The 25,709-nt window shown below is 49.3% G+C and overlaps 3 protein-coding genes across 8 annotated transcripts in view; 2 read left to right on the top strand and 1 right to left on the bottom strand.

Moving 5' to 3' along the window:
* VAMP1 (vesicle associated membrane protein 1) overlaps positions 1–25,532 on the bottom strand; it is a 53,424-nt gene extending 27,892 nt beyond the window's left edge. The window contains exons 1-5 of one of the 5 annotated variants that reach the window (XM_054574708.1): positions 25,373–25,532; positions 22,529–22,655; positions 22,162–22,320; positions 21,399–21,446; positions 18,818–20,994 (exon numbers count right to left, since the gene is read on the bottom strand). In XM_054574708.1, the coding sequence (XP_054430683.1) occupies positions 20,776–20,994; positions 21,399–21,446; positions 22,162–22,320; positions 22,529–22,655; positions 25,373–25,374 (555 nt within the window). In that variant the 5' untranslated portion in view covers positions 25,375–25,532 and the 3' untranslated portion in view covers positions 18,818–20,775. Of the gene's footprint in view, positions 1–18,817; positions 21,215–21,394; positions 21,447–22,161; positions 22,321–22,528; positions 22,656–25,372 lie in introns of those variants that run through there. The other 4 variants (XM_054574712.1, XM_054574709.1, XM_054574711.1 and 1 more) reach the window with 4 other exon arrangements.
* On the top strand, positions 6,391–10,991 carry CD27 (CD27 molecule). The gene is made up of 6 exons (XM_054574713.1): positions 6,391–6,587; positions 6,772–6,903; positions 9,725–9,904; positions 10,114–10,287; positions 10,462–10,584; positions 10,867–10,991. The coding sequence occupies exons 1-6, from the start codon at positions 6,455–6,457 to the stop codon at positions 10,989–10,991; spliced, it is 867 nt and encodes a 288-aa protein (XP_054430688.1). The 5' UTR covers positions 6,391–6,454.
* TAPBPL (TAP binding protein like) lies at positions 11,666–18,125 on the top strand. Of its 2 annotated transcripts, none has more exons than XM_054574706.1 (7): positions 11,666–11,967; positions 12,677–12,895; positions 13,031–13,303; positions 15,206–15,544; positions 16,119–16,421; positions 17,482–17,568; positions 17,762–18,125. In XM_054574706.1, exons 1-7 carry the CDS (start codon positions 11,904–11,906, stop codon positions 17,839–17,841), a joined length of 1,365 nt encoding a protein of 454 aa, XP_054430681.1. In that variant the 5' UTR covers positions 11,666–11,903; the 3' UTR covers positions 17,842–18,125. The 2 variants fall into 2 exon arrangements, with proteins under 2 accessions (XP_054430681.1, XP_054430680.1); XM_054574705.1 differs by having other exon boundaries at positions 11,829–11,967; positions 12,680–12,895.
* Positions 25,533–25,709: the final 177 nt, after the last annotated feature.

Genomic DNA, 25,709 nt, shown 5'->3' on the forward strand with positions numbered 1-25,709 from the left:
AAGATTTTCCTTAAAAAAAAGAACTGTCAAGGAACAAGGCTGAAGCTGAACCATCTAATGTTTAGTGAGTACCTCATATGCTAGGAGACACTAGGATCTGGGGTTGCAATACTGAAAACTGATCAGAGGTGGGAAGAAATGACCACAGCTGGTGAGTTCCCTTAAGACCCAAACTGAGGAGTCCCAGGAATGCAAATTACAGAACAAGGATGTGAGTACTCAGTCCCTTGTCAACAAGCCCACCCCATTGTCCTGCCCAGCTGTTCTCCAAAGTGTCTCTGAGAAGGAAGATCTAAAGCAGTGGGGGACTAGGAGTGAGTGGGGGGTCGTCAAAGTAGGAGTAGAGAAGAAATGGAGTGGAAGCCCTGATCAGTGCGGCTTGGTTGGGCATCATCCCACAAAGTGAAAAATTTGCCCATTTGATTCCCAGTCAGGGCACAGTGCCTCAGTTGCGGGTTCGGTCCCTGGGCAGAGTGTGTGTGAGAGGCAATCAATCAATGTTTCTCTCTCACATTGATGTTTTTCTCCCTCTCTCTCTCCCTCCTTTCCCCTCTCTCTAAAAAGGAAGAAAGAAAAAGAAGTAAGAAATGGAGTAGGAGACAAAAGCTCTAGAAAAATAAAGGGTTTCGTTGATAAGGATAACAAACAGTGATTTCTGACATCTATGTAATAAAACAGAATTTCCTTCTAAGGAAAAATCTTGGAGAGAGTTTAGTTCCATGGAGTACTTTGACTCTGGTTATACATTTATAAAGAGCCAAAACTGATTTTGGGGTTAGGTGCTAAAGAGAAATGAGACGTGATGCCTGCCAGATTTCTGAAAGTCAATCTGTGACAGAAAAAGGAGGGTGGAGGGGAGAGAGGTGTCAGCAAGACGGTCAGTGCCTTCACTGCTTTGTAGTGTAGCTAGATCACTGATCAATCTCAGGGGTGGGAAGGACTATTAAAAACAAAAATATGCAACTGTATCCAGCAATACATTAAAAAGATTATACACTGTGATGAAGTGGGATTCATCCCAGGGAAGCAAGGATGGTACAATATTCACAAATCAATAAATGTAATACATCACATAAAAGGAAAGACAAAAATCACATGATCATATCAATAGATATGGAAAAAGCATTTGATAAGGTACAGCACCCATTTATGATAAGAACACTCAGCAAAGTGGGAGTAAAGGGAGCATACCTCAACCTATAAAGGCCATATGCGAGAAACCTACAGCCAACATCATACTCAATGGGTAAAAACTAAAAGCTTCCCACTTCAGGAACAGGACAAGGGTGTCCATTTTCACCACTTCTGTTCAACGTAGTATTGGAAGTTCTGCCAAAGTGATCAGACAAGAAAAAGAAATAAAAGGCATCCAAATAGGAAAGGAGGAAGTAAGGCTGTCATTGCTTGCAGATGACGTGATAGTGTACATAGAAAACCCTATAGACTCCACCAAAAAACTACTCAACCTAATAAGTGAATTTGGCAAAACAGCAGGGTACAAAGTCAATATTCAGAAATCAAAGACATTTTTGTATATCAATAATGAAATATTAGAAACAGAAATTAGGGGGAAAAAACCCATTTGCTAGAGCAACAAGACAATAAAGTACCTAGGAATAAACCTTACCAAGGGGGTAAAAGACCAGACACACAGAAAACTACAGAACACTGAAGAAAGAAATTAAGGAAGACACAAATAAATGGAAGCATATACCATGTTCATGGATTGAAAGAATTAACACCATCAAAATGTCCATACTACCCAAAGCAATTTATAGATTCAATGCAACCCCTATTAAAATATCAATGACATATTTCACAGATACAGAACAAACATTTCAAAAATTTATATGGAACCATATAAATGGCCCTGAATAGCTGCAGCAATTTTGAGAAAGAAGGACAAAATAGGAGGAATCACAATGCCTGATATCAAACTATATTACAAGGCCACTGTAATGAAAACAGTCTGGTACTGGCATAAGAACAGACACACAGATCAATGGAACAGAATAGAGAGCGCAGAAATAAACCCATGTCTCTATGGCCAATTTGTATCTGACAAAGGGGGCAGGAGAATAAAGTGGAGTAAAAATAGCATCTTCAACAAATGGTGTTGGGAGATCTGGACAGCTACATGCAAAAAAATGAAAAATGGAACTCAGTCACCGACGTACAGCATACACAAAAATAAACTCAAGATGTATAAAAGACTTAAATATAAGTCATGACATCATAAAAGTCCTAGAGGAGAACATAGGCAGGAAAATTTCAGATATTCCACACAGCAATATTTTCACTGATATGTCCCCCAGGAGCAAGGGATATAAAGGAAATTTAAAAATGGGACTACATCAAATTAAAAAGCTTCTGCACAGCTAAAGAAAACATCAGCAAAATGAAAAGGGAACCACTGGGGAAAATATATTTGCCAATGATACTTCGGACAAGGGTTTGATCTCCAAAACATTTAAAGGACTCACATGACTCCACTCCAGGAATATAAACAATCCAATTAAAAAATGGGCAAAGGACCTGAACAGACACTTCTCCAAGGACATACAGAGTGCCCAGAGACCTATGAAAGGATGCTCAGTATCACTAGCCATCAGAGAGAAGCAAATTAAAACCAAAATGAGATACCACTTCACACTGGTCATAATGGCCGTCATAAACAAATCAACAAACAAGTGCTGGCGAGAGATGTGGAGAAAAGAGAGCCCTAGCACACTGTTGGTGGGAATGCAGGATGGTACAGCCATTATGGAAAACAGTATGGCATTTCCTCAAAAAACTAAAAATGGAACTGCGTTTTGATCCAGCAATGCTACCTCTGGGATTATACCGTAAGAATCCTGAAACACCAATTCAAAACATATGCACCCCAATGTTAATAGCAGCGTTATTTACAATAACAAAGTGCTGGAAACAGCCCTTCAGTAAATGAGTGGATCAAAAAATTATGGTACATTTACACAATGGAATACTATGCAGCAGAAAGAAAGAACTCCTACCCTTCATGACAGCATGGGTGGAACTGGAGAATATTATGCTAAGTGAAATAAACCAGGCAGTGAAAGACGAATACCATATGATCTCACCTATAAGTAGAGCCTAATCAACGAAACAAACAAGAGAGCAAAATAGAACCAGAGACATAGAAATAAAGAACAAACTGCCAGTGGCCAGAGGGGAGGGGGATAACGGGGGAAACAGTGGGAAGGGTCAAGGCAAGGAACATGTATAAAGTACCCATGGACAAAGACAATGGGGGTAGGGAGGGAGGAATGAATGTGGGGGGGGGCATGGTTAGGGCAGGGGAGAATAATGAAGGAAAAATGGGGACAATTGTAATTGAACAACAACAAAAATTTTTTTAAAAGAACAACAATGTGCAAAATGCAATTTTAAGTCGTATTCTTATGATATATAAAGCTTCAGTAAAAAGTTTGTCATATTTAACAGCCTTCTGTTTACAGCTGGTTTAGAGGAAAATTCAAGAAAATCCTGTGTCCCAAGATGTGGCAGGGCAAACCTAAGGGAACAACCAGGAGCGGAGAAGGAAAAACAAGACGTCAGGTGAAAGAGGAACCAGAACCAGAAGCTACCATAACACTGGACCCACTGGGATTTGTGCGAGTCAACAGCCCCATCTCCCCCAATCCACCCAGGCCCTGCCCTGATTGGAAAGCAAGGAGTGTCTTACCTAGGCATTAAGGAGCAGGGTGATCCTAGCGGACATTCAGGCTACGGTCACTGCTTCAGACTCAGGGTTTGCTCAGAGCCTCTCAAAAGTAATGAAAGTCATCAAAAGAGAGGCTTTTGTGGGCTGGAGATGGAAGAAAAGGGGGAGCTGTTGATAAAATACCACATAACTGTGCCAGAAAGGTATAGGGAGAAGCTGAACCTCAAACAGAAAGAGATAATGGAAGATTTTAAAGGAGAGGTCAACAGGCTGCACTTGCAGGGCCTATAGGCAAGAGGAAGAGACTGTCCAGGAAGCCAGCCTAGAACAGGCCAACGCTCACCACAAGCTAATGCAAACAGTACAGAAGGCTGGAGAACAGTAAGGTCCAGGAACCTGGCTTTCCTCCTCCCAACCAGAGCGAGAGCCAGGCAGACTTGCTCCTGCCCTCTCCTCCGTGGAGAAGTGATGAGTAGAAGAGGGGACATGGGCCTTGGCATAGGGGACACAGGCCTCACGTGGTTGAGCAGCTCAGGGTCTAGTCAAGGTTTAGTTCTCTGTGTTCTCCAATTCCCCCTTTGGCAAGTTTCTCTTTAAAGGTCCCTAACTCCCATCATTCCTCTAGGGTCCCATCCAGCTCCACAGGGTCCCATCTCTCCATAGCCTCCTTGATGTTTAAGATTAACAGCGGAGATACTGACCATGATCTGGGAATGGGGCAGACTGTTAGTGACAGCAAAATGCTCGGATCCCAAAGTTAACCACTCTGAAGTAGGAACTCAGGCACCCTGCCCAACATTGAAAAGGATGGTTTTGCTTAAGTAACTATTCAAATCATATTCACGCTGTGGCTCCCCACTTGAGAGGACCCACCTGAAGACTAGAAGGGGTCAGAGAAAGGCGGGAGAATGGAAAAAATTGAGAGGAAACTGAACAGTGAGACAGAGAACAGATCTGACATGTGAGATCACAGGGGTGTGACTTTTTGAGCCCTGTGGAAACAACTGCAAAACCCCTGAATGAAAAATGGCCTAGAGAAATAAGCCACCCCACACCTCAATCCTCAGGGAAAGAGGAGGGGGTGGCCATCTGACCCATGTGTTCCAGGACTCAAAAAGGGGAAAGTCCAGCTATTTCCAATATTCCCAAAACCACAGAAACAGGGAAGAAATGAGTCCTGGCCACTGTGGCTCAGTTGGTTGGGGCATCATCCCATGGACCAAAAGGTCACGAGTTTGATCCCTGGTCAGGCCACATGCCTGGGTTTTTGGTCCCTGGTTGGGTTTGGTCCCTGGTTGGGGCACATATAAGAGGCGACCGATGGATGTTACTCTTTCACATTGATGTTTCTCTCCTTCTCTCTCTCCCTGCCTTCCTCTCTCTCTAAAATTAGTAAGCACATCCTTGGGTAAGGATAAAAAATAAAATAGAAACAGGGAAGAGATGACCCACAGGCATCGACTTTTAATCCCAGTGCCCAAGACTTGCAGGGGAGACGCATGGCAGCACTCCAGGACATCGGCGACCGACACAGCTAGATGGGGGAAGGGGGAAATGAAGGTGACAGCGGGGTGAAGAGGGAAGGACAGACGGGCAGTGGGTAATGCCTGTATCACAGGCTGGCAGGAAGACTAAATGAGATCCTATGTAATCTCCTAGCACAGAGTGTGACTCATGTTAAGTCCCCTGTTTGCCATTCTAACACTTTCATAGCAAGCTCTTTTGCCCATAAAACCGGACCTCAGCTGTTGCAAAGCAAGGCTACTTATAGTCCTTATTCACCCCACTTAGTTTAAATGTTCATTAGTTTTGCTGCAGAAATGTTGTGTTTGATTGGGTGCTACCCCAGCCCCATGAGGATACATTGTGGTGCTAGTTTCTTCCCAAAAATCTGAAAAACTCTAAAACCTGACACTGGCCCTGGCTGGTATGGTTCAATTGGTTGGAGCATTGTCCCATTAACCGAAGGGTTGTAGGCTCAGTTCCCAGTCAGGCACCTACCTGGGTTGTAGGTTCAATCCCCGGCTTGGGCACATTATAATCCCTGGTCTGGGTGCATACGGGAGGCAACCGATCAATGCTTCTCTCTTGCATCGATATTTCTCTCTCCCCTTTCCTCTCTCTAAAAGCAATGAAAAAAAAAAAGTTCTCTGGTGAGGAGTAAAAAAAAAGAAGAAGAAAACTTGACCCTGTTTCAAATACTGAGTTCTGGTTTCCCTTCCTTCTCTAAACTGCTTGTCTCTGTGAAAAAAAGCAGCTTATCCTTTATGGTGATGGACAGAGGAGACATGCCGCTTAGCTTGTACACTGTGAACAGGGCTGTGGTGTGGACATCTTTGTGTACAAGTGCATGAATAGGAGAGGTGGGTGACTGCGTAAACACTTTATAAAAGAGGCAGGAGTAGATGAGTTAAGTTCTTTCATAGCACCAGAGAGACAGAAACAGAGAAGCCGCATGTTGGAGGGGACAACTTCAAAGAGCAGCAGGTCTTCTGACAGAGTTTGCCCTCTAACAACTCTCCCCAGCACCCAGCACCCAGCATGCGGAAAGGGTGGAGGAGTAAGAGGTTGCTGCTGAAAAAAAAAAAAAAAAGAGCCACAGTAGAGCTTCAGCTGCTATCAAAGGTTAGCTTGCCACCTAAAGCATAGCCACGGCAACACAGAGACCTGTAGCTGCTGCCCAGGGGGTGCAAAGAGGAGGAAACGGCGCCCAGTACAGAGGCCAGCAGTTAGCGACTGGAGCACAGAAGAGCTCCCTGGGCAGAAGCCATGGCCTGGCCACTTTCCTGCTGGCTGTGGGTTCTGGCAACTCTAGCAGGGCTCTCAGCTACCCCTTCTAAGAGCTGCCCAGAGAACCACTACTGGGCTCTGGGAGGACTGTGCTGCCAGATGTGTGAGCCAGGTAAGAGAGGAGGCCTTTGCCAGGGGCCGGTGGAGAATGGGAGAGGACTGGGTTTGGGGGAAAGGGAAGCAGAAAGTGAGTCTTAGCTCCAGCAAGGAGGGATCCTGCAGTGCCAGAGGCACCATTTTTGCGGAGGGTGAGAGGCAGCCTCCCTTGAGCCTTGACCCTGGACCTCTGCTCACAGGAACGTTCCTCAAGAAGCACTGTGACCAGCAGAGACAGGCGGCTCAGTGTGATCCATGTATACCAGGGATCTCCTACTCACCAGACTACAACTCCCGGCCCCACTGTGAAAACTGCCGGCACTGTAACTCTGGTGAGACGGGCAAGCACTTGGGGAGCAAGGTGGCAGCGCTGGGTGAGGAGGAGCAGCGGCGGGGGGTGGGGGGAGTCGAGCACCCGTTGCTTCAAGGCTAAAAGTAGAGCCGTTGCTGGGGAACAGGACATCCTGGGAGCGGTGTGTTGATGCGATGGGGAGAAATCTAGTGTTTATGGAAGGGGTGAGCAAAATTTGAGGGGCTGCTGAGAGTAAGTCTGTGGCTGGCATGAAGACGATAAAAGGGGGACGCAGCTTTAGGGTCCCAGGTGTCAGCCAAGCAACCACCCCCCAACATGTACACACTTGTGAACTGGCTGGGTTTGAAGTGGACATTTGTTTGAAACTTTTAATATACCTTTCTAAGAATATACTACTAGCCGGTGGGTAACAACCTGCACTTGCACAAAAGCCAATTGAGGAAAACAAATGTGCATGTGGCTTGCGTTTTTCTTATTTTGTAATTTCATTTTTTTAAAGAAGTGTAAAATCTGTGGCTGTTACGAATCCTTTTATCATTTTCCCATTTTAGCTAGAATTTCAGAAATGATGTGCCAGTACACAGAGTAGATCTCAAAGTGGACCTTTGAACAAACGTTCCGCAGCAGGACACATGCGGGGGCTGCTGAACTGAACTACTCCACTACTTGTCTGTAAAATGTTCGGTCTCACTAGGCTTTTAATTGCATGCTTATAAAAACCAACTACACAAAAAGGGTTTTGCCATTGCAGATCAAACAGCAACATCTTAAATATAGAAGAAGCATTCTTCAGTCCACTTAACCTAAAAATATGATTCTTATCGGATGTTTTTCACTTTTTGACAGTAACCCCAGCGGGGTTGGAAATTTTTTTTTTTTTTTCCAAAATCTGCCTCACTCACCCTGCGGGCTCCACCAGAAAGGCTTTTCCGAGCACCGAGCGAGTCTGTACTCCCTTCAGTATGTTCCAGAGCAGCCCGACCCACATTCCTTCTCTGTGAGACACAGCCCACAGGTTCCCCAAAGCACTCAAGCAGCACCTGGCTGCAGGGCTGAGGGGTGCGGGGATGGACTGGGAGGAGGCTGAATGTTTGATCTTCTTCAACCTCAGTATTCCTGTCTGTGAGATGGAGAAGTTAAGTACCAGATATCAGCCTGGAATTTTGTGCACAAAATGGTGAAAAGAACTCTCAGGTCTCTGGACGCTCATCACTGAAAACAACAGCACTTCATCCATTTTTACCCAATCCCAGCCCCTTCCTTAGCCCTTCCTTTCCCTGTGGCAGACACCCACAAGATCACCCCCTCCTCAGTCCTCTGTTTTGCCTACCTCTTCCCCTCTCCACCACCACCTCCCCACCCCCATCCCTGTTCTTCCCCTGCAGACCCTCATCCAGGTGGACTCACCATTCCTGGCAAGCCACAGGAAACCAAATTCTAGTAGCAATGAGTCTGAATTCAGAAAAAAGAGGCCAGAGGGGCAGAAGGATGAGAAGAAGGAATTTGTGCCCCCCTCTCTTTCCTGAAAAAAGGCAAACACTAAGGCAGACTGTTAAGAGTTGGGGGCAGTCTTTGGCAACCCCCACCTCCCGTTCAGTACCCCTCTTCCCCCTGTCGGGCTCCTTTCCCTGGGTCCCCACGAGAGTGCTGCTCGAAGGCCCCACCAGGCTCCCACTCAGCCTGGCCCACATCCAAGTGTCGTTGTCTCCCCCAGAAATCACCCACCTCTTCTCACCCTCAGCCATCTGTAAGGCCAACCCAGTCAGCACCCCCAAGACCCTCCACCCACAGGATAGCTGATCGGCAGCTGCCTGGCACCTGACCTCTACACTTGAATAAAATGCACATTTAAAGGCAATGGATGTCAGCAATCAAACTACTCCCTAGTAAAGTTGAAAAAAACCTATCAGGAACCATAGAAACACTATTTCTAATTGCTAAAAACTGGAAACTACCCAAATGCACATTAACAATAGAACAGAAGAGCCCTGACCGGTGTAGCTCAGTTGATTGGGTGTCATCCTGCAAACAAAAGGTCAATAGTTCAATTCCTGGTCAGGACACATGCCTGGGTTGAGGGTTCATCCCCAGTAGAGACGTACAGGAGAGACAACCAATGGATATTTCTCTCTCACATTGATGTTTCTCTCCCTCTCTCCCCCGCTTCTTCTCTCTTTAAAATAAATATTTTTTAAAAAACAGTAGAACAGAGGAATAAATGTGGTACATTCACACAATATTTACACTACACAGTAATGAGAATGAATGATCTGCAATTACACTCAATAATATGGATTAGTCTCAAAAGAGTTGAGTAAAAGCAGCCAGTTGCAAAGGAATACACATGCATGATTCCATGTATCTATTACAAAAAAAAAAAAAAACCCCAAAAACCAAAAACCAAAAAAGGCTTGTGTGGTTAGGAAGTCAGGCTAGTGGCTACTTTTGGAAAGGGATAACACTACTCGTTACGTACTGTTTGACCTGGTGCTGGTTACACCCGAGTCCAGTTCTCAAACTTTACACTTGTGATGTGTCTACATCTCTATGTTACAATCCAGTTGTAAAAGTCTCAGTGAGTAAGAGAAAAATCACATAAGCGGTTTCTACTTTTCAGTGTCTATTTCTGAACCACGAATTTTCCAGAAGGTCCAAGTTTCTTCCTTAATAACAGTAATACTAATGGCAAAGGTCCCGGGTGATGGTGAGGGAGGAGCCTGCCTTTGCAGCGGGCGGGGTGGGGGGAGGCGGGGGCTGGGAGAGAGGATCAAGTGGACCTTGCAGGGTCTCTGAGGCCTGAGGTGAGTGCCTTGTGTTCCTCTGGCCTTCTCTATCCCCAGGTCATGTCATTCGAAACTGCACCCTCACCACCAACACTGTGTGTGCCTGCCCCAAGGGCCAAGAGTGCAGGGACAAGGAGTGCACCGAGTGCGACCCTGCTCCAAGCCCCTCTCCGACCCCTCACCTATCGCAGGCCCCAGACCAACACCCACAACCCACCCACTTACCGTACGCCAAAAGTAAGTTCCAGGAGACTCTGTGTCCGGTCACTTGGGGTAAGGGTCACCCTCAAGTAGCACCCCCATTTCCGTGTCTACCCCCGTGAGGTGCCTAGCGGGCCCATCTCTGCCTCTCCATCACATCCAGCGCTTCTCAGTCCTCAGGCCTTCAGCCTAGGCTTTCCCTGCAGAGTTCCCTCATGCTGCTCACCCAGTCTCCGTTTTTCCAGAAATGCTGGAGGCCAGGACAGCCAGGCACATGCAGACTCTGGCCGACTTCAGCCCACCTGCCCCAGCTCTCTCGACTCATTGGCCACGTGAGTTTTCTCCACATTCCCCACCCCAGGAGAGAATGCATGCAGGACAGTCCAAGGGAAAAGCTAGCCCGAAAGCAACTAGGAGTGCGGATAAGAGGAGGAAGAGCAGAGTCTAGGGATGAGGAAAGGACTTGACACAAGGGTGGGGCAGAGGGGAGAAAAAGGGAGGAAGGAGAGGGGCAGGGATGATGGGAGGGCTGGGCTGAGGGGAGTCAAGGAGTAGGCCCTCCCCAAAAACTCTTGTGCGGCCCCTGCTGATCACAGCCCAGAGGTCCCAGTGCAGCTCAGATTGCATCCGCATCTTTGTGATCCTGTTTGGAATGCTTCTTGCTTTCACCATGGTCGGAGCCCTGTTCCTCCATCATCAAAGAAAATATGGACTAAGTAAGAGACAAAATACAGGTCTCCAGTCCTGTCCCTGACCCCACCCCACCTTCCCCGCCCAGCCACCCATGCCTGGGACCCCACGGAAGCCTCCCCAGCTCCATCTTTACCACCCTGGCTCCTGCCTAGCCTGCCTCTCCTCTTGGCTGAGGCCCTCCTGACAGCTCCACCCCCTCCGCCCCCGCCCCCACACACACACCAAGCTGACCTCCTTTGCCTCTCTCTTCTCCCTTCACCCCATCCTGGCCACTGGCCAAGATTCACCTGCTTCTGTTTCTGCAGACAAAGGAGAAAATCCAGTGGCAGCTGCTGAGCCTTGTCCTTACAGCTGTCCCAGGGAGGAGGAAGGCGATGCCATCCCCATCCAGGAGGATTACCGGAAACCGGAGCCTGCTTCCTACCTCTGAGCCTGCAGTCCCCAGAGGGGGTCACCACTGCAACAGGGGCTTGGCCCCCGGCACACCTCACCGCCCCACCGCCCACCCAGAGGCAATGAGACCTGGCCCCCTCGATTTCAGTAGCGCGCGCTCCTCAGGACCCCTTCCTGTGTGCAGGCCTGAGAAAGTACCTTTGAGACTTGCAGGGACAAGGACCCATGGGAGGCAGAGGGTGGGAAGCAGGACATGTCCAGGTCCAGTGCACTTCACCTCTGTGCTGGACGGGGCTTGAGGTTTCGGTTGTAAAACACACTCAAGCCCATGAAAGCCCCACATGCTGTAGAGTCTTTACAAAATAAAGCAACAGACCTGCACACTGCCTCTCTGAAATTCCAAGCTCAGGACATGGGCCACTCCCAGCCTCCCCTGGACCAGGGATCAGAGGGAGGAGCTTTCTCCCCTGCAGACTTGTGTTGGGCCCTGCCCAAAGCGGGCGGGCAGAGGGAGAGGGGGTGTGGTACCAACAGAATATGAGAAAAGGTTCCCAGACTATGGGGGTTCCTACTTCTAGCTTCGGCCTCTGCTTTCCTCCCCCCACCTCCTTTTCCTTGCAGCTCTACTTTTTTGGGGCTGCTGGGGAGCAAAAAGGGTATATGCAGTGAAGTCAGGTCTTGAAATCACCAGGGGATTTCTGGGGGTGGGGGGTGGGGTGGAAAGGAGAAGAGTGAACAGAACTCTGGTGCCAGCAAGAAATGGCTTCACCCAGAGGTAAAGGCAGCAGCAGTGTCGCTTCCTCAAAGTGAAAGTGAAAGTAGGCAGAGGACAGAGGAGAAACCCATAGGCTGTCGGCGACCGAGAGGTGTTTGGAGAGACCCCTCTTCTGCTGGGAGCAGCTGTGGAGCAGAGCAGCAGCAGGAGGAGGAGGGCCTGAGGGCAGCCCCCATGGGCACCGAGGGGTGGTGCCTGCTGCTCTGCGTGGCTCTGTCCGGAGGAGCGGCAGACGTCGGTGAGTGGGGAGCAAGCTGGAGGGAAGTGTCGGACTGGGAAAGCACCAGCAGGAGAAAGGGGCCAACCGCTTCCAAGCTCAAAGGCTCAGGGAACCAGTTGTACTGAGACTGAGAGAGAGACTGAGAACCATGGGGAAAAGGCCAAGTGAAGAAGGGCCTTCATAGTGTGTGGTGGGGGTCACTGACCTGCAGGAGAGGGGTTACCTTCAGAAGAGGAAGGGACCCCCCAGCTAGGAAATCACTAGGAAGGTGACCCCGGAGGTGGGAGAGGGGAAGCCACATGTTATGGCAGAAAGCAGAGCACCTGTCAGCCGGCTTAGGAACTGAGAAGATGGCTGCCCACACGCCCAGACAGCGCGAACCTACGGCCTGTCTTCTCTCCCAGTGGCAATTTAGCTCATTTATATGCTTTTGACTGAGAATTCCTTTGCTTACAGATAGTTTCTCATTCGATGGTTGGAGATAAAAGTGAAAACAAACCTGCCTGAGCAAGGGAAGTCCAGGACTTGAAATAATTCACACTGAGAAGTGTGTACCTGGAATGGCAGGTGCTCCCCAGAAAGCCGGTTTTGGGGATGACAAGAGGTAGCTAGAACCCTGGAGGATAATTTTTACCCTTGATGATTCCATGGGTGGGGGCAGGGAATGAGTACAGAAGAAACTTTTGGGGCAGGAAGGTGCGGCTTCAGCCCAGTCTTTTCCCTGCAGCAGAAAGGCAATGGCGGGCAGTGGATGTGGTCTTGGACTGCTTCTTGGTAGAGGAAGGCAAGCACCATGGAGGGTTTGCCAGCAGTAAGAACATGGTGAAGGCCTTGCTGGTGCTGAGAGAGGTGCCAATGCTGGATGATGGCTCCCTGGAAGGCTTCGGCAATTTCCAACTGAGCACAGTGGCCAAAGACAACACCCCTGTTACCTTTGAGGCCTCCGGTAAGAGCTTCCGTGCCATGTCCCAGTCCTTCTGGGCTCCCTCCATTGGAACAGCCCCATTCTCAGTACACCCGTTCACATCTGCTTCCCATGTGCTGAATCTAATTCAGCCTCTGTACCACCCTTCTTGCCCAGTGAACCTGGTACAGATTCCCGATGCAGAGGCCTTGCTCCACGCGGACTGCAGCGAGAAGGAGGTGACCTGTGAGATCTCCCACTATCTTCTCCCAGCCAGACAAGAGGCCGCTGTTGAGACAGCAGCTTGGTTCATCACCAACGTGCAGGTGTCTGGAGGGGGACCCAGTGTCTCCATAGTGATGAGGACTCTTGGGGATGCTGAGAATGGGGCTGCCTTGCACCCCACACTGAACCTACCCCAGAGCCCCCTGGGGACTGTGCTGACTGCAGGTGAGAAAATGAAAAGCAGCAGAAAGAAAATTTTGTTTTTTTTAAATATTCGGAGATGGAAGGATAGGAGGAAGGGAACATGCCCACCTCCATCCAAATCAGCCATCTCAGGGTGTCCCTTGGCCTCTGTCCTTTCTTCTGAAGGACCTGAAATAGGGATTAATGTTCTCCTCACTGCGTTGCCTGAGGAATAAGACATGTGAGGCTCTATTCATGTATGCTGTTCACAGCAGTCTTAGCGGGCCAAACACCCGTTTTTCCCAATGAAAAGCCAGTCTGGTCTGGTGTTTGACTGGAGCGAAGCAGAGGGATACAGAATTTTCCCCGATTAGTAAAGCCCAGGTCTGGCCGTCTTCAACACAGCACATCCACAGGGCACGGGCAGTTGAGAACAAGACGGCGGGTTTCTCCAGAGTTCGCCGAATCCAATATTTTACCTCCAAAAAGACCGAGGGGTGTTTGGAGGGGTCTCTCCAAACACCCCTCGGTTGCCGACAGTCTATGGGTTTCTCCTCTGTAAATAAAATACTGGAGGTAAAATCCAGTATTTTACCTCCACAACCTGTCTCTTTCTCGGCAAGTCCAAAGATTAGGGAGCTACCCCCTTATCTTTAGAAAGCCCCAGAACACTTGACCTTTCTGTCGTCCAACCTAAATTTATCCTGCTACATCAGAAAAGAAGGGGCCTCATGTCTGTCCAGTGTAAACCACAGTCCTGGTATAGCTCAATATTCCCTTTTTAATTTGGATGTTAAACCTGCAAAAGGTGAACGAATAATATAATTAACACTCATAAGGCATTTACCTAGGTCCACCAATTGTTAAGTTTGCCACATTCTCTCTAGAGAAATAGATATCCCCTGAACTCACTGAAAGTTGCAAAAATCCAGACACTTCACCCCAAAATGCTGTCATGTACAGTCATGTGGTTTATAGCACTTGGTTTATAACCAAAGGCAAAAATGTTCTCCATAATCACAGAACCATCACCTCGGCAAACCAAGATGGGGAGTGGTCTACCGTGCTGCAGACAATAAGGGGGTGCAGTGTGTGGAGAATTGAAGAACGTATTTGCCATGGCAGCCTCCTCCCATCTCCCCCACAAACTGCTTGTTGCACTACTGAGCATCATACTTAAGTATCAATATCTTAAAATTGATACAGTATTGTAAAGTATAAAGTCCAAATTCAAACTTCTCCAATTGTCCCAACAATGTTCTTTATAGCCTTGTTTTGGTTTTGGGTTGTTTTTTTTTAAGTGCAGGATTCAAACAGGGATCATGCATGGCATTTCACAGTCTTGCGTCTTTAGCTCCTTAACCGCAGAACAGTCTTCCATAGCCCTGACCTACGTAAAGAGCCCTGGCCGCGCTGTCTTGCAGCAAATCCCATTTGGATTTGTCTGATTGTTCTTCTCAATAGACTTAGGTCCAGCATGGCTGGCGCAAGTACTGTGACTGTGTGTTTTTTACACTCTTACTTCTACGTAGTCTTTACAGCAGCCTCGCCTTTGGCAGGGGAGCCTGGCAACGCTAAGTGACTTGTCCAAGGTCACAGAGCTATTACATGAAAGAACCAGGGTTCCAAAATTTTTTCTGCTCCTCCAGTGGCTCTTACCCAAAAGCAACAGTAACCCATAATTTTGCATGTGTATTTTTGTGGTGAGAGATCCACAGCTTTCATCAGGTTATCCAGCGGTATCTCCAAAATAGATAACATTACCACATGTGCCACACGGCCTTTCCAGAGCCCTGGGCGCTGCGGTTCCGTCTGATGGGAAATGAGCTCCACTGGCCTCACCGTCCAGGAAAGGCGGCAGGGGTGGATGTAGGCCCACAGCTCAGAGATCAGGTGGCCTCAGGAGGAAGCTGTCCACCATCATCCCTCTTTCTCTCACCACAGTGGAACTGCAAGTGACAACTCAAACCCCATCCCTGAGTTTCCTGCTGGGGTCCTCAGCCTCCCTGCACTGTGGCTTCTCCATAGCACCCAGCTCGGACCTCACCAGAGTGGAGTGGCGGCTGCAGCACAGGGGCGCTGGCCAGCTAGTGTACAGCTGGGCCAAGGGGCAGGGGGTGGCCAAGCGAGAGGGCGCCACCCTGCAGCCTGAGCAGCTCCTCACGGCTGGGGCTGCCTCCCTCAACCTACCCAGCCTCACTCTGGAGGACGAAGGGGCCTACATTTGCCAGATCACCACCTCTCTGCACCAAGCTCAACAAATCATCCACCTCCATGTCCAAGGTGAGGCCAGAACTTGCTTATCTGGGGGAGAGGGAGAGGGACATGCTTACTGGGGCTGTTTTCCAGAGTGGAATCCAAATATAAGGGCATTTCTTGAGAGGCAGGCTACACCCCCACAACCTACATGCCATCTCCATCCTGTAAGCGCAGACAGCATCAGGCTGTCTCCTGTCACACTTCAGGAGAAGTCCAGAGAGAACCTTCCCGGCCCAGGATCTGGCTGCCCTGCCCTGACTGGCTGCCTCCGATCACACCTGCTAAAGGCGCAGCAGCAAACCAAGGAGGGGCAGTGGGGGTGGTCCTGATCCAGGGGAGGATTTCGTCACTGATACCCGTTAAAACCTCTGGCTTCTCGTGATAAGCAGCCAGCCAATCTCATTGTTTTTCAACTACCTGTAGAGATGCACCCCTTCACGGCCTGCCTCCAGGGTGGTCCCCTCATCCACCCCTTGGCACTCCACCGAGGACCAGACAAGCCTCCACAACCTGCCTCTTTCTCGGCAGGATGAAAAGGCTTCAGGCTCCTCTGCTGTCCCACTGATCCCTCTGGAATCTTACTCATTCTGTCTTCCAGCTTCCCCCAAAGTACAACTAAGTTTGGCACATGAAGCTCTGACACCCACCCTCATCTGCAACATAGTGGGCTACTATCCTCTGGACATCAGTGTGAAGTGGACCCGGGAGGAGCTGGGTGGAGCCCCAGTCCCAGTGTCTGATGCCTCCTTCTCCAGCCTCCGGCAAGGCCCAGGGGGCACCTACAGCATCTCCTCCTCCCTGAAGGCAGAACCTGGCTCTGCAGGTGCCACTTACACCTGTCAGGTCACCCACATCTCCCTGGACAAGCCCATCGAGGCCAGGGCCTGGGTTGCCCCACCAGGTACTGGGGTACCCTCCTCTCCCCACCTCTATCCTGGGCTCATGGCTCTCCCATCCCCAGCGTGTCTTTGGCTTTCTGCTGCTTCCCACCAGGCTTTGTTCACAACCCCACCTACTTCCTTCCCAAGGGAGCAGCCTCCAGAGCTGCTCCCACACATCCTGAGACTTCGATACACCCCAGGTGTGAGGGCACCAGGCAATGAATGTGCTGGAGATCAAGGTTGAACAATTCCTGATCCTGCCCTTGAGTTTAGTCCAGTTGGAGGGACTGATTATTCAGGCAGGCAAGATGACCGGGGGGGGGGGGGGGGGCGGCGGCATGGGGAAGGAAACACCAAGACAGGAAGAACAGGATGTGTGAAGGCCAAATATAAAGCGGCCTAAAGAGGATTTGGGGGACTGCACAGTTAGAGCCAAGGGTGTGTGGGAAAAGGGGAAAGTGGCCTAAAGCTTGAGAAGTTATTATATTTACTGAGCATTTACATGAATCGAGCACTATAGTACGGTCTCATGTATTATCATGAATCCTGTTGTATTGATGAGTGAACTGGCACTGACAGGCATTAAGTAATTTGCCCAAAGTCACCTACCTAATGGTAAAAGGTAAAATGGGAAAAATAGGCAGCCTATTACCCTAGAGCATCAAACCCTCCACTGCTATTACTGAGCTGATCCCAATGGGCCTCAAGCTGGAATTTCATCCTGGCGCTACAGAATGTTACTAAAAGTTTTTAAACAGGGAAGAATTAGTACCTAGAATGCAAACATTCAGGAGCACAGGGTATTATTATTTAGTGGCTCACCGAGCAGTAGGCTTCCCCTAAACTGGGATTTTCTTTCAGCTCACATTACTCCCCAGCTATTTATAAAATTCTAATTTTATGGTCACACAAGCACCCAAAAACCTTAAGAAACTAGAATGCTACTGTGCGCCCAGTCCCTGGGTGAGTGCGGAACACCTGGTATGAGTTCGTCATCCAGGAACTCACACGCACGCACGCTGTCCCTCCTGCTGGCACCGGCTTGGGGCTTATTCCTGCCTACACCCGTCTCACCTACAGAGCAGAGAATGACGGCCTTTGGGATCGTTTTTGCCAGCAGCCTCTTCCTTCTTGCACTGCTGTACCTGGGGCTTCAGAGATGGAAAGGTAAGACCCCGGCTGCCCTCAGCTCTGCCCCAGGCCCACCTCACTGATAGACCAGCCTCCACTAACCACCGCCCCACCCAGACCAGGAATGAAGCCCAAGCATCCAAGTTCCAGCCAGTCCCCAACCAGGGCCCCCCCGCTTTTGAGGTTACCCCAGCTGAAACCAACCTCACTCCCTCTTGTTCTCTCCTAGCTACCTCACCCAAGGTCTGCCAAGACTCCGAGGCCCTCTGGGTAACCATTCTACCGCCTCAGAGTAAAAAGAAACAGTAGTCACGTTCTCCCAGAGGGACTCTAAGCCAAGGCCGAGAACTCAAAAAGACCCCAAAGAAAAGCATGAAGCGAGCACAGACCATGGGGCCACTGGGTCTGGCTCTGAACATGTGCAGGACTATGCCTTCCTTCATCGTGTCCCTTGGCTAAAAAGGGTAAACACGAAAAGGTGAGAGGGCAGCAGGAAGGCAGCAAGAAGTCTGGGTGGAGGTTAAAACGGGAGCCAGTTTGAGGTACAGTAGTAGGAAAAGAAAATGGGAAGAAATTTAGAAAGCAGCAAATGAGGGGCAGTGGGGCAAAGGGGTGGGGGTTGGGCTCTGACCCCCACTGAACTCCATCCAAATAAAAGCGCCTTGTGTCCTTGGAGAAAAAGCTCTTCCGCTTTCTTGTCTTTCCTCATGCTGGACCCAACAGAGCTATGTCCCCAAGCCTAGGTGTTCAAGGTGTGAAACAAGGGCCCTCCAAGGCAGCCCTAGGGATCCGTCTCAGCTGCTCTGTGAAACCTGGAGCTATAATGAAGGTTCTGCTCCTTTAGACAGTTGCTGTGTGTTTCGGGATACCTATGAACTCCTCACTCCCTCAGCTGCAAGGAAGAGATTTCTCTTTTTATTCATTTCTAAAATCTGCCTAATCAACCCAGTGGAACTCTGCACAAGGAAAGGAGGCAGGCAGGAGATCGCTGAGAAAACCTGCAGTTGTTTGTCAGTGTGAGACCCCACTCAACTTCCTGTTATCACTTCCTCTCACAGCACCTGGAAGAGTTGGGCTGCTTCAGACATGAATGTTGAGAGCAGAGACCACTTCCTTTGCCAACACAGATCTTTAATCTCAAAAAGCCCACCCAACACACATAAGCCCCGTCCCCCTCCAGCCTTAAAGCAACAGCAGACTTCTAGAAAGAAAACAACACTCCTCTCCTCCCCCTCTCCTCAGTTACTCCAACCGAAACAACAACCAAGTCAGTGTAGTGGTAGAAATTTGTATTTTTTGCCTTTGTTCAGAATACATGAAATTGGTAAATATGCCACATGCCTTTGGTGAAGTACAACTGTTATTATTCTATACAAGTATGAGACTGGGGTTAGGAAAAAAGACAAAGAGGTGATGACAGACACACGGTGGAAATCCCACATCATCTCAAGGCAAACTGAAGGGGATGTGGGAAGCTCGGCTTCATTTGACTGCAAAGTCCCAGGGTTTAGTTGCGTATTTGCTCATGCACATGGGTGGTAGGAAGGAAGGGGGACAGCAAAGACACAAAAGGGGATACAGGGTGGGATGAGAAAGAAAGTAGAAGGGCTAGCATCTCCAAACAAACAAAGCCAACTCTATCTGGTGAGCCTCAGGTCAACCCAGGAAATAATTCCTGTGACACGCATGGGTGGCCTAAGAGGGTGAATTTGCTCCAGGCTTGGGACACATCGAGGACAGTGGTGGTTCTTCTCCAGCGGTGACCCCCTGCATTAGGCAAGGAGGAGCCCAGAGGAGAGTGGAGACCTTCCAGGGGAACCGCTGGGAGGGCACAATGACTGCTTTCTTCCAGCTCTTCAGTCCCACCCTCGGGCAGGACGAAGGGAACATGGGCAACGGGCAAAGGGAGAGGAAAGATGGTTTTGCGCAATGAAATGCTGCTACATGGAAAGTGAGCATCCAGACCCAGCCCAGCCTGGCTCTTCCTGCTTGTAGACCAAGGGACAGAAGAAATACAGGAGCATGGGTGTTCCCCTTTCTGTTCCCAGCCTGCTCGCTCGCCCTCACACCTGAGCCTATCCCACTCAACACACTATCTCAAAGCCCAGCGGTGGCCCCCAAGAGAGGCTTGAGTTGCTCCCATCCTCAGATTCCACTGTCTGTACCCACAAACCATGCAAAGAGGAGAAAAGGGAAGGAGGCAAAGTGGAATTCAGATGGGTTCACGTGGTTTAGAAGGTGCGTATACTGCAGGAAGAACGGAGAGATGGCTCTAGATGAGAGGGCCCATGATAGCAGACTGCCTACAGAATGTCCCACCTCCCACCCCAAGACTGAGTTGGTGGGTATACTGGACTTCTCTAAATACTCAGAATCGGCCAGGCCTCAGGAAGGACGTCTTGCCTCATCCCTGTCTTTGGCAAGTACATGGAGGTGGTGTGAGGAAGGAAGTCCCTAGAAGTCCAAGGACCCTCACACTCCTCAGTCAATAGGAAGGGACGAAAAGGACCTTCCTTAACGAGAGGGCAAGAAGTGGCTTCCTCTGAGCTTGTTATTTTCAAAGTAGGTCCTGTCCTTGCGATTTCTAATAGACATTTCCTCTTTATCCATGCCAACAATCCAAATTAACTGAGAGTCCCAAGCTTTGGCTATATGAAATTATTTGGTGCTCTCGTGAACAGTGCAGAATGCTGCAGAAAAAGTGGAGAAGAGACACACTCTTCCAGTTGTGAGCTTGCGAGACTGCTTCGAGGATGGCAATGGGAGTTCTGGTATTTTCACAATTAATAGGTGTTCTCCAGGTCTCTGGAGAACAACGTAAAGGCTGTAAGATCCCTGAAGACGTAGAAAATCTTGGACTAACAGATTAGAAATAACTCCAAAAAACAAGTTTTACTACCTAAGAGGGTATTGCACCAGGACCAAGTTGGACTTCGGACCCACCGGGGGTCCTCTTCGGGCCTGGCATGGGAGAAGAGCTCTAGGTGTCCAGGGCAGGCCTGAGTGAGCCACCATTTTTGCAGGTGTTCGTGGCTTCCTCCTGCCAGCAGCCTGGCTTTTCCTGGAGATACCATGGGCACAGATACCCTTCTCCTCCCCCAAGCTTGGCACTTTCTTGGGCATGTCACTACAGCTACGCCCCGTCCCCTTCCCTTAGCCTCCAACTCTTTTTGGCTTTGGAGGAATTTGCGAGTATAGAAGAAGCAGGGAGGGAGGGGGTGCCAGCTGTTGCTCTTAAGGTAGTTACTTCAAGACTGCGCCACGAGCAGCATTTCTAGTGTTGAGGGACAGAGTGCAAATGAAGCAACAGAAAAGGAGGAATGGCCGATGGAGAAGCCTGGCCTGGGATGGAGGAAGGTAGATGGGGGAGTTCGTTGAGAGAGCAAACAAGGAGAGGAGCATGAGTTTGGATGGCAATGGAGAAGAGGGAAGGGGTGGCACATTCTCAAGTAAAAAAGTAGACTGGACACAGGAATCAGGAAGTTCCAGATGGAAAAGAGAGAGACAGGAGAAAACAAGAGGACAAATTACATCAAGTTACTAGACATCCAGGTCTTTCAGTTGTAGGTGTCCCATCCCCATGTCTCCCTCTGACTCAAGACAGTGACAAACAGCATAGCCCCGCTTCCTCAGAACAGGAGGGACCGTCTTCCCACAGTATCTTGCAGAGGGAAGCCTTGTCCTTCAAGAAAGTCATTTGCCTTTGACATTCCTCCCTCCCAAACCAGGTGATGACCCCACAACAGTGATGTCCATACCTCTGTCAGAGCAGCCCCACTCCCCAGGCAGGCAGGCAGGGCTGGGAGAAGATTCCAGGACCTTCCCACCTCTTCACCCCACCAGTAACCTCAGCGATACTTACTTACAATAACTACCACGATGATGGCACAGATAGCTCCCAGCATGATCATCATCTGAGGAAACATTGACAAAAAAACGGGTCCTTGGGCTTGGGAAGGAAGGAGCTAGGACTAGAGATACGGGAGGAGAGTGTCCTCTGTCCTTGAGACAGTGCAAGAAACTACACATCACCCAGGAGATATGCAGGTGCCTTGGGGAGGGCCCGACCCTCACGCTCCCCGTCAGACAGTAACCCCTGCACCTCAGCTGCAGCTACTCAGAACCATCAGCGCCTGTGCAGCTTGCTCCTTCTTCCGTAGTTCCTGTTGCTTTGAAAGGAACTGCGATGGAGGTGCAGACTATGGATCTCTAGTCAATTGGTTCATTTTTCATTGTGGCGTGTTCAGCTCATTCCTAAAAGCTGCAGGTACTTAAATACGTATCTACCCAAGTCATTGTGTCGATGTTGGGTGTGTCTGAGGAAGGGCCAGGTGAGAATTTTTCCAGAGGTCCTTTGGGGACCCAGAGCAGGGTCGGGGAAGCAGCCTGACTAACCATTTTCAAACGCCTCCTGGCTCCCGGGTAAGGAGTCTGAAAACTCTGGCCTACCCTGGTGGCCAGTTCGGGGTAATGCAGCTCAAGGAGGCTTTCAAGACTTCCTCCCAAGAAGAGTTCTGCAGGGCAAAGATCCTGTACCACTAAAGAGAAGGAATGTAGAACCCAAGGGTTTTCTTGCCTTCTATGAGTTGCAGCCCAGGAAAAAGAAGGGGGAAAGGACAGAAAATTCACCTTGCAGTTTTTCCACCAATACTTCCTCTTTAGCTTGGCAGCACTGCTCTCAAACTGTGATGCTCCCATCTGCAAGGCATCAGCTCGGTCATCCAGCTGTGACAGTATCTCGTCCCTCTTCAGGACCTTGTCCATATTCTCACGCATGAGGTCCACCACCTGGGGGGCGGGGCACAGAAACAAAACTGCTAAGCTCCCCACTAGAGACAGGGGAAAGAACAACAACCAATGACCAATGGGGTCATGGGTTTGCCCCATGAAACTCTAAGGGATGCCTTGCTTCCCAAAGCCTTGAGCTCTCTCTCTAGAAAAAAGTTTCTAAACGTCTGTGTCTTAGAAACTCTCAGAGAAAAAACTCTCCACCTACCTCATCTACTTGTGCCTGGGTTTGCTGTAGTCTTCTGTTACTGGTTGTATTAGGAGTAGGGCCAGGGGCACCCCCACCTGGGGTAGCCCCTTCTGCCCCTTCAGTGGGCGGCTGAGCTGGAGCAGACCTATGGAGAGAAGAGGACGGAGTACACAAAGTACCCAAAACAACAAAGGAATCACGTGCATTCTCCCCACACCATCAAATTCACGGCAATTAGGTTACTCTATGCAATTAGAAGGGGTCCCAGGTCCTCAGCAATACCAAGTAGGGAGAAGCAGCACAGTGTCACGAAGCAAAAGATGAAAGATTCTGTGACAAGATTTAGATGGGGCTCAGGGACATCTGGGGTGGCATCAAAGGATCTTATTTGGGCCACCCTCTGCCCAAACTCAAACATATCCTCTGACACAATGGTTACAGGGACTAGTGTGCCAGCTTTGGCCTAAATGGCATGTCCCTGACTGTCAGAACCCTTTTACAAGAAGTCAAACCGGAAACCCCCAATCCAGGTTAGAAGAAGTTTGTACAGAAGACTAAACCCTCAGGACGAGCCTAGGGACAGAACAGCTCTTTTTGCAAAGCCTAAATCTAAAAAGAAAGAGCAAACTGACAGACTCTGCTTACGGGATCCACTTACTGGTTCTGTTTCTCACAATAGTTAGTACCTGGGGCTGCTGCAAGGACAACTTGGAGAGTCACCAAAGGCAAGGCCTCTGTAGGCGGAGTGAGTCAGGACAGTCCGCTTTGTTTTTGGCAGAGAAGATGGGGGTTTTGCTTAGATAGAACTGAGGCCAAGAGCAATTATGTTAATTATAAAACTGCTCCTAGTGCATAGACAGGAGGCAAAAATAAGGGAAATGGGCCTCAATGTACACGCATTGTAAACATTCTGTCCCTTCCTTTTCTAGATTTGGCAACATATCTCAGGAGCCTACTGTAGTTCCTTATGTCCCAAAGAGAAATCTTGGCTTACACTACTACAAACAATGATTGTTCTCTTTCCCTTAGCTTTAGAAGGGATTAACCTAGTATGAGGTTTCAAGATAAACTCCTTCTTATGTCCCAGTACCTGGAGGCTAAATTCACCTCCTAAAGTATTCCCAGAAGTCTAACCTAAGGCATGAGATTTTCTCCCCCAAGGGGAAATCCACCAGCAGGAGGGAGATCTCTCAAATTTGATGGAGAATAGAAATTACAATAAGAACTCCTCAAACAGAAGCTTAATCTCACAGATACATACCTCATAGGAGTAGTCTAAGAATAAATGATCTAGGGATTAAACCATCACAAAGTCACCACCAAGGAAATGTCTTGACGACTCACAATAGAACTAATACCCAGAAGTTCCTTCTCCCTTAGTGAATTTCTTTCAGTCCAAAAAGCCTCAGCAGGACTATACTAGCATATTATACCCCCCTTATCCCCATTTAAGAAACCACTTTCTCATTTTTAAGGCACAAAGGCGGCAAAGGAAAGATACAAAGCCATGGAAGCCACAAGACTCTTGTGCTACTACGGAACTAAGCAATCTAGTTCTCTGACTGAAGATGGAAAAAAAATCAATGAGTACACAGAAGCCACTGTTGGGTCTTGGAAGCAGCCCAGGATGGTGGCACCAATGACAAGATTAAGGTCAGAGCCCTCGCGATGCCCTGATAGTCACCACACTTTCTCCATCTCCTTCCGTTCACCCCCATGGGTGCTACTGAAAGTTAGTCAGTTGAGGAGGGTCCTCCTTACCAAAATGAAAACAAATGGAATCCTAGGACTCAGCCAAAATGCATAGACTGTCACAGTTAAAACTGCAGAAACCAAATAGAGGGAAAGGAAAATGGTATAGCATTTGAAGGGACCATTCCACTTCCTATTTGTTTTAAGTTGGGAATATTCAACAGTAAAATATCCAGAACAGTTATAACCGTTATGTATTATAATTAAATCTTTTCCGTGTGTGTGTGTGTGTGTTTTACTAGGAGAAGCAACACAAATATATTTAGGACCAGACCAAGACTCCACGCAATAATAAGAAAGAAAAAAATCTCTATCGAACACATTGTGGTCTTGACAGGGAAGACCCTCCTCTCGCCGTGGTTCTCCTTCAGGATTTTAGGACGGGGGTGATGTGGAAGACGGCCAGAGACTAACTGAATGTATTGGAGGAAGACGGAGATCCTCAGCGATATTTCTCTTCCAAATACTTGGCTAAGATTCAGCGACAGGAAACCACCTCAGTTTGGCCTTGGGATGAATGGATGCTTGGAATCACCTGGCTCTGCCCCTCCAGCTTTTCTGAGCTGCTCACCTGGCGCCAGAGAACTAGCAGTAAGTTTCTGGAGCTTTGCTCACTGCCAAAGTGGGAGGTGGGGGTAACACGTCACGGCTAGGATGAGGGACATACACAAATTCAGAGACTGCAGGGCAACCCAAGTTACTAACTGGCAGATGTACCCATGACTGTCTTTCCAGACTTCCTCTGTACAGATCCATCAGAAGACAAGGAAGAGCCTCGAGCCCCCTACCCAATGACTCCATGCCGCACCTCCCGCCCTCTCCCGGGCTCCACTATACCAAGATTTGAATGAGGTGCCTCTCACACAAGAGAGGGTGCAATGAATGTGAGACCCCCGCGCCCCTGCCCGGCCCGTGGCGTGCTGGCTGTGGCTGGTGCAGGAGGGTACTGCCGCCCTCCCTGGGGGTGATCAGGCCTGGGGGGGACGCGCAGTGGTGGTTCCCCGCGTCGCAGCAGCTGCTGCAATGCGCCATTTTCCGTCCCGCAGAGTCTGGCGCTGGCAGTGAGAGTTGGCAAGGAATATCGAGCCCCCACTACGAGAGTCAACTCACATTTTTCTGACAGGGGGACGATCGGTCTCCTCTCTGGAAGATGCAGCAAGACACCCGGCCAAGGCGACGCTGAGGCTGAAGTCGACGGAGCTGCAGAGATGCACGTCTCGTTGACCACGCGGAGGTCTAGCTGCGGTGGAACTTGGTGCAGCTGCCCTGCGAGTCCAGTCTTTATTAGTGCAGGCCACGCCTTCCCGATGAGGTTGACAATCCCGCGGCCCAATCCACGCCCGGTCCAAGCACCAGTCCAGACCGAAGCCCGAGCAAACTGGCCAATCAAAGGTTTCCTCTCATCCCAACTCTGGAGAGGAGCGGTTGTGAGACTCATTCACTGACC

Source organism: Pteronotus mesoamericanus, unplaced genomic scaffold (genome assembly GCF_021234165.1).
Source record: "Pteronotus mesoamericanus isolate MK-2021 breed Mesoamerican mustached bat unplaced genomic scaffold, CSHL_Meso_final contig_263, whole genome shotgun sequence".
Taxonomy (NCBI): domain Eukaryota; kingdom Metazoa; phylum Chordata; class Mammalia; order Chiroptera; family Mormoopidae; genus Pteronotus; species Pteronotus mesoamericanus.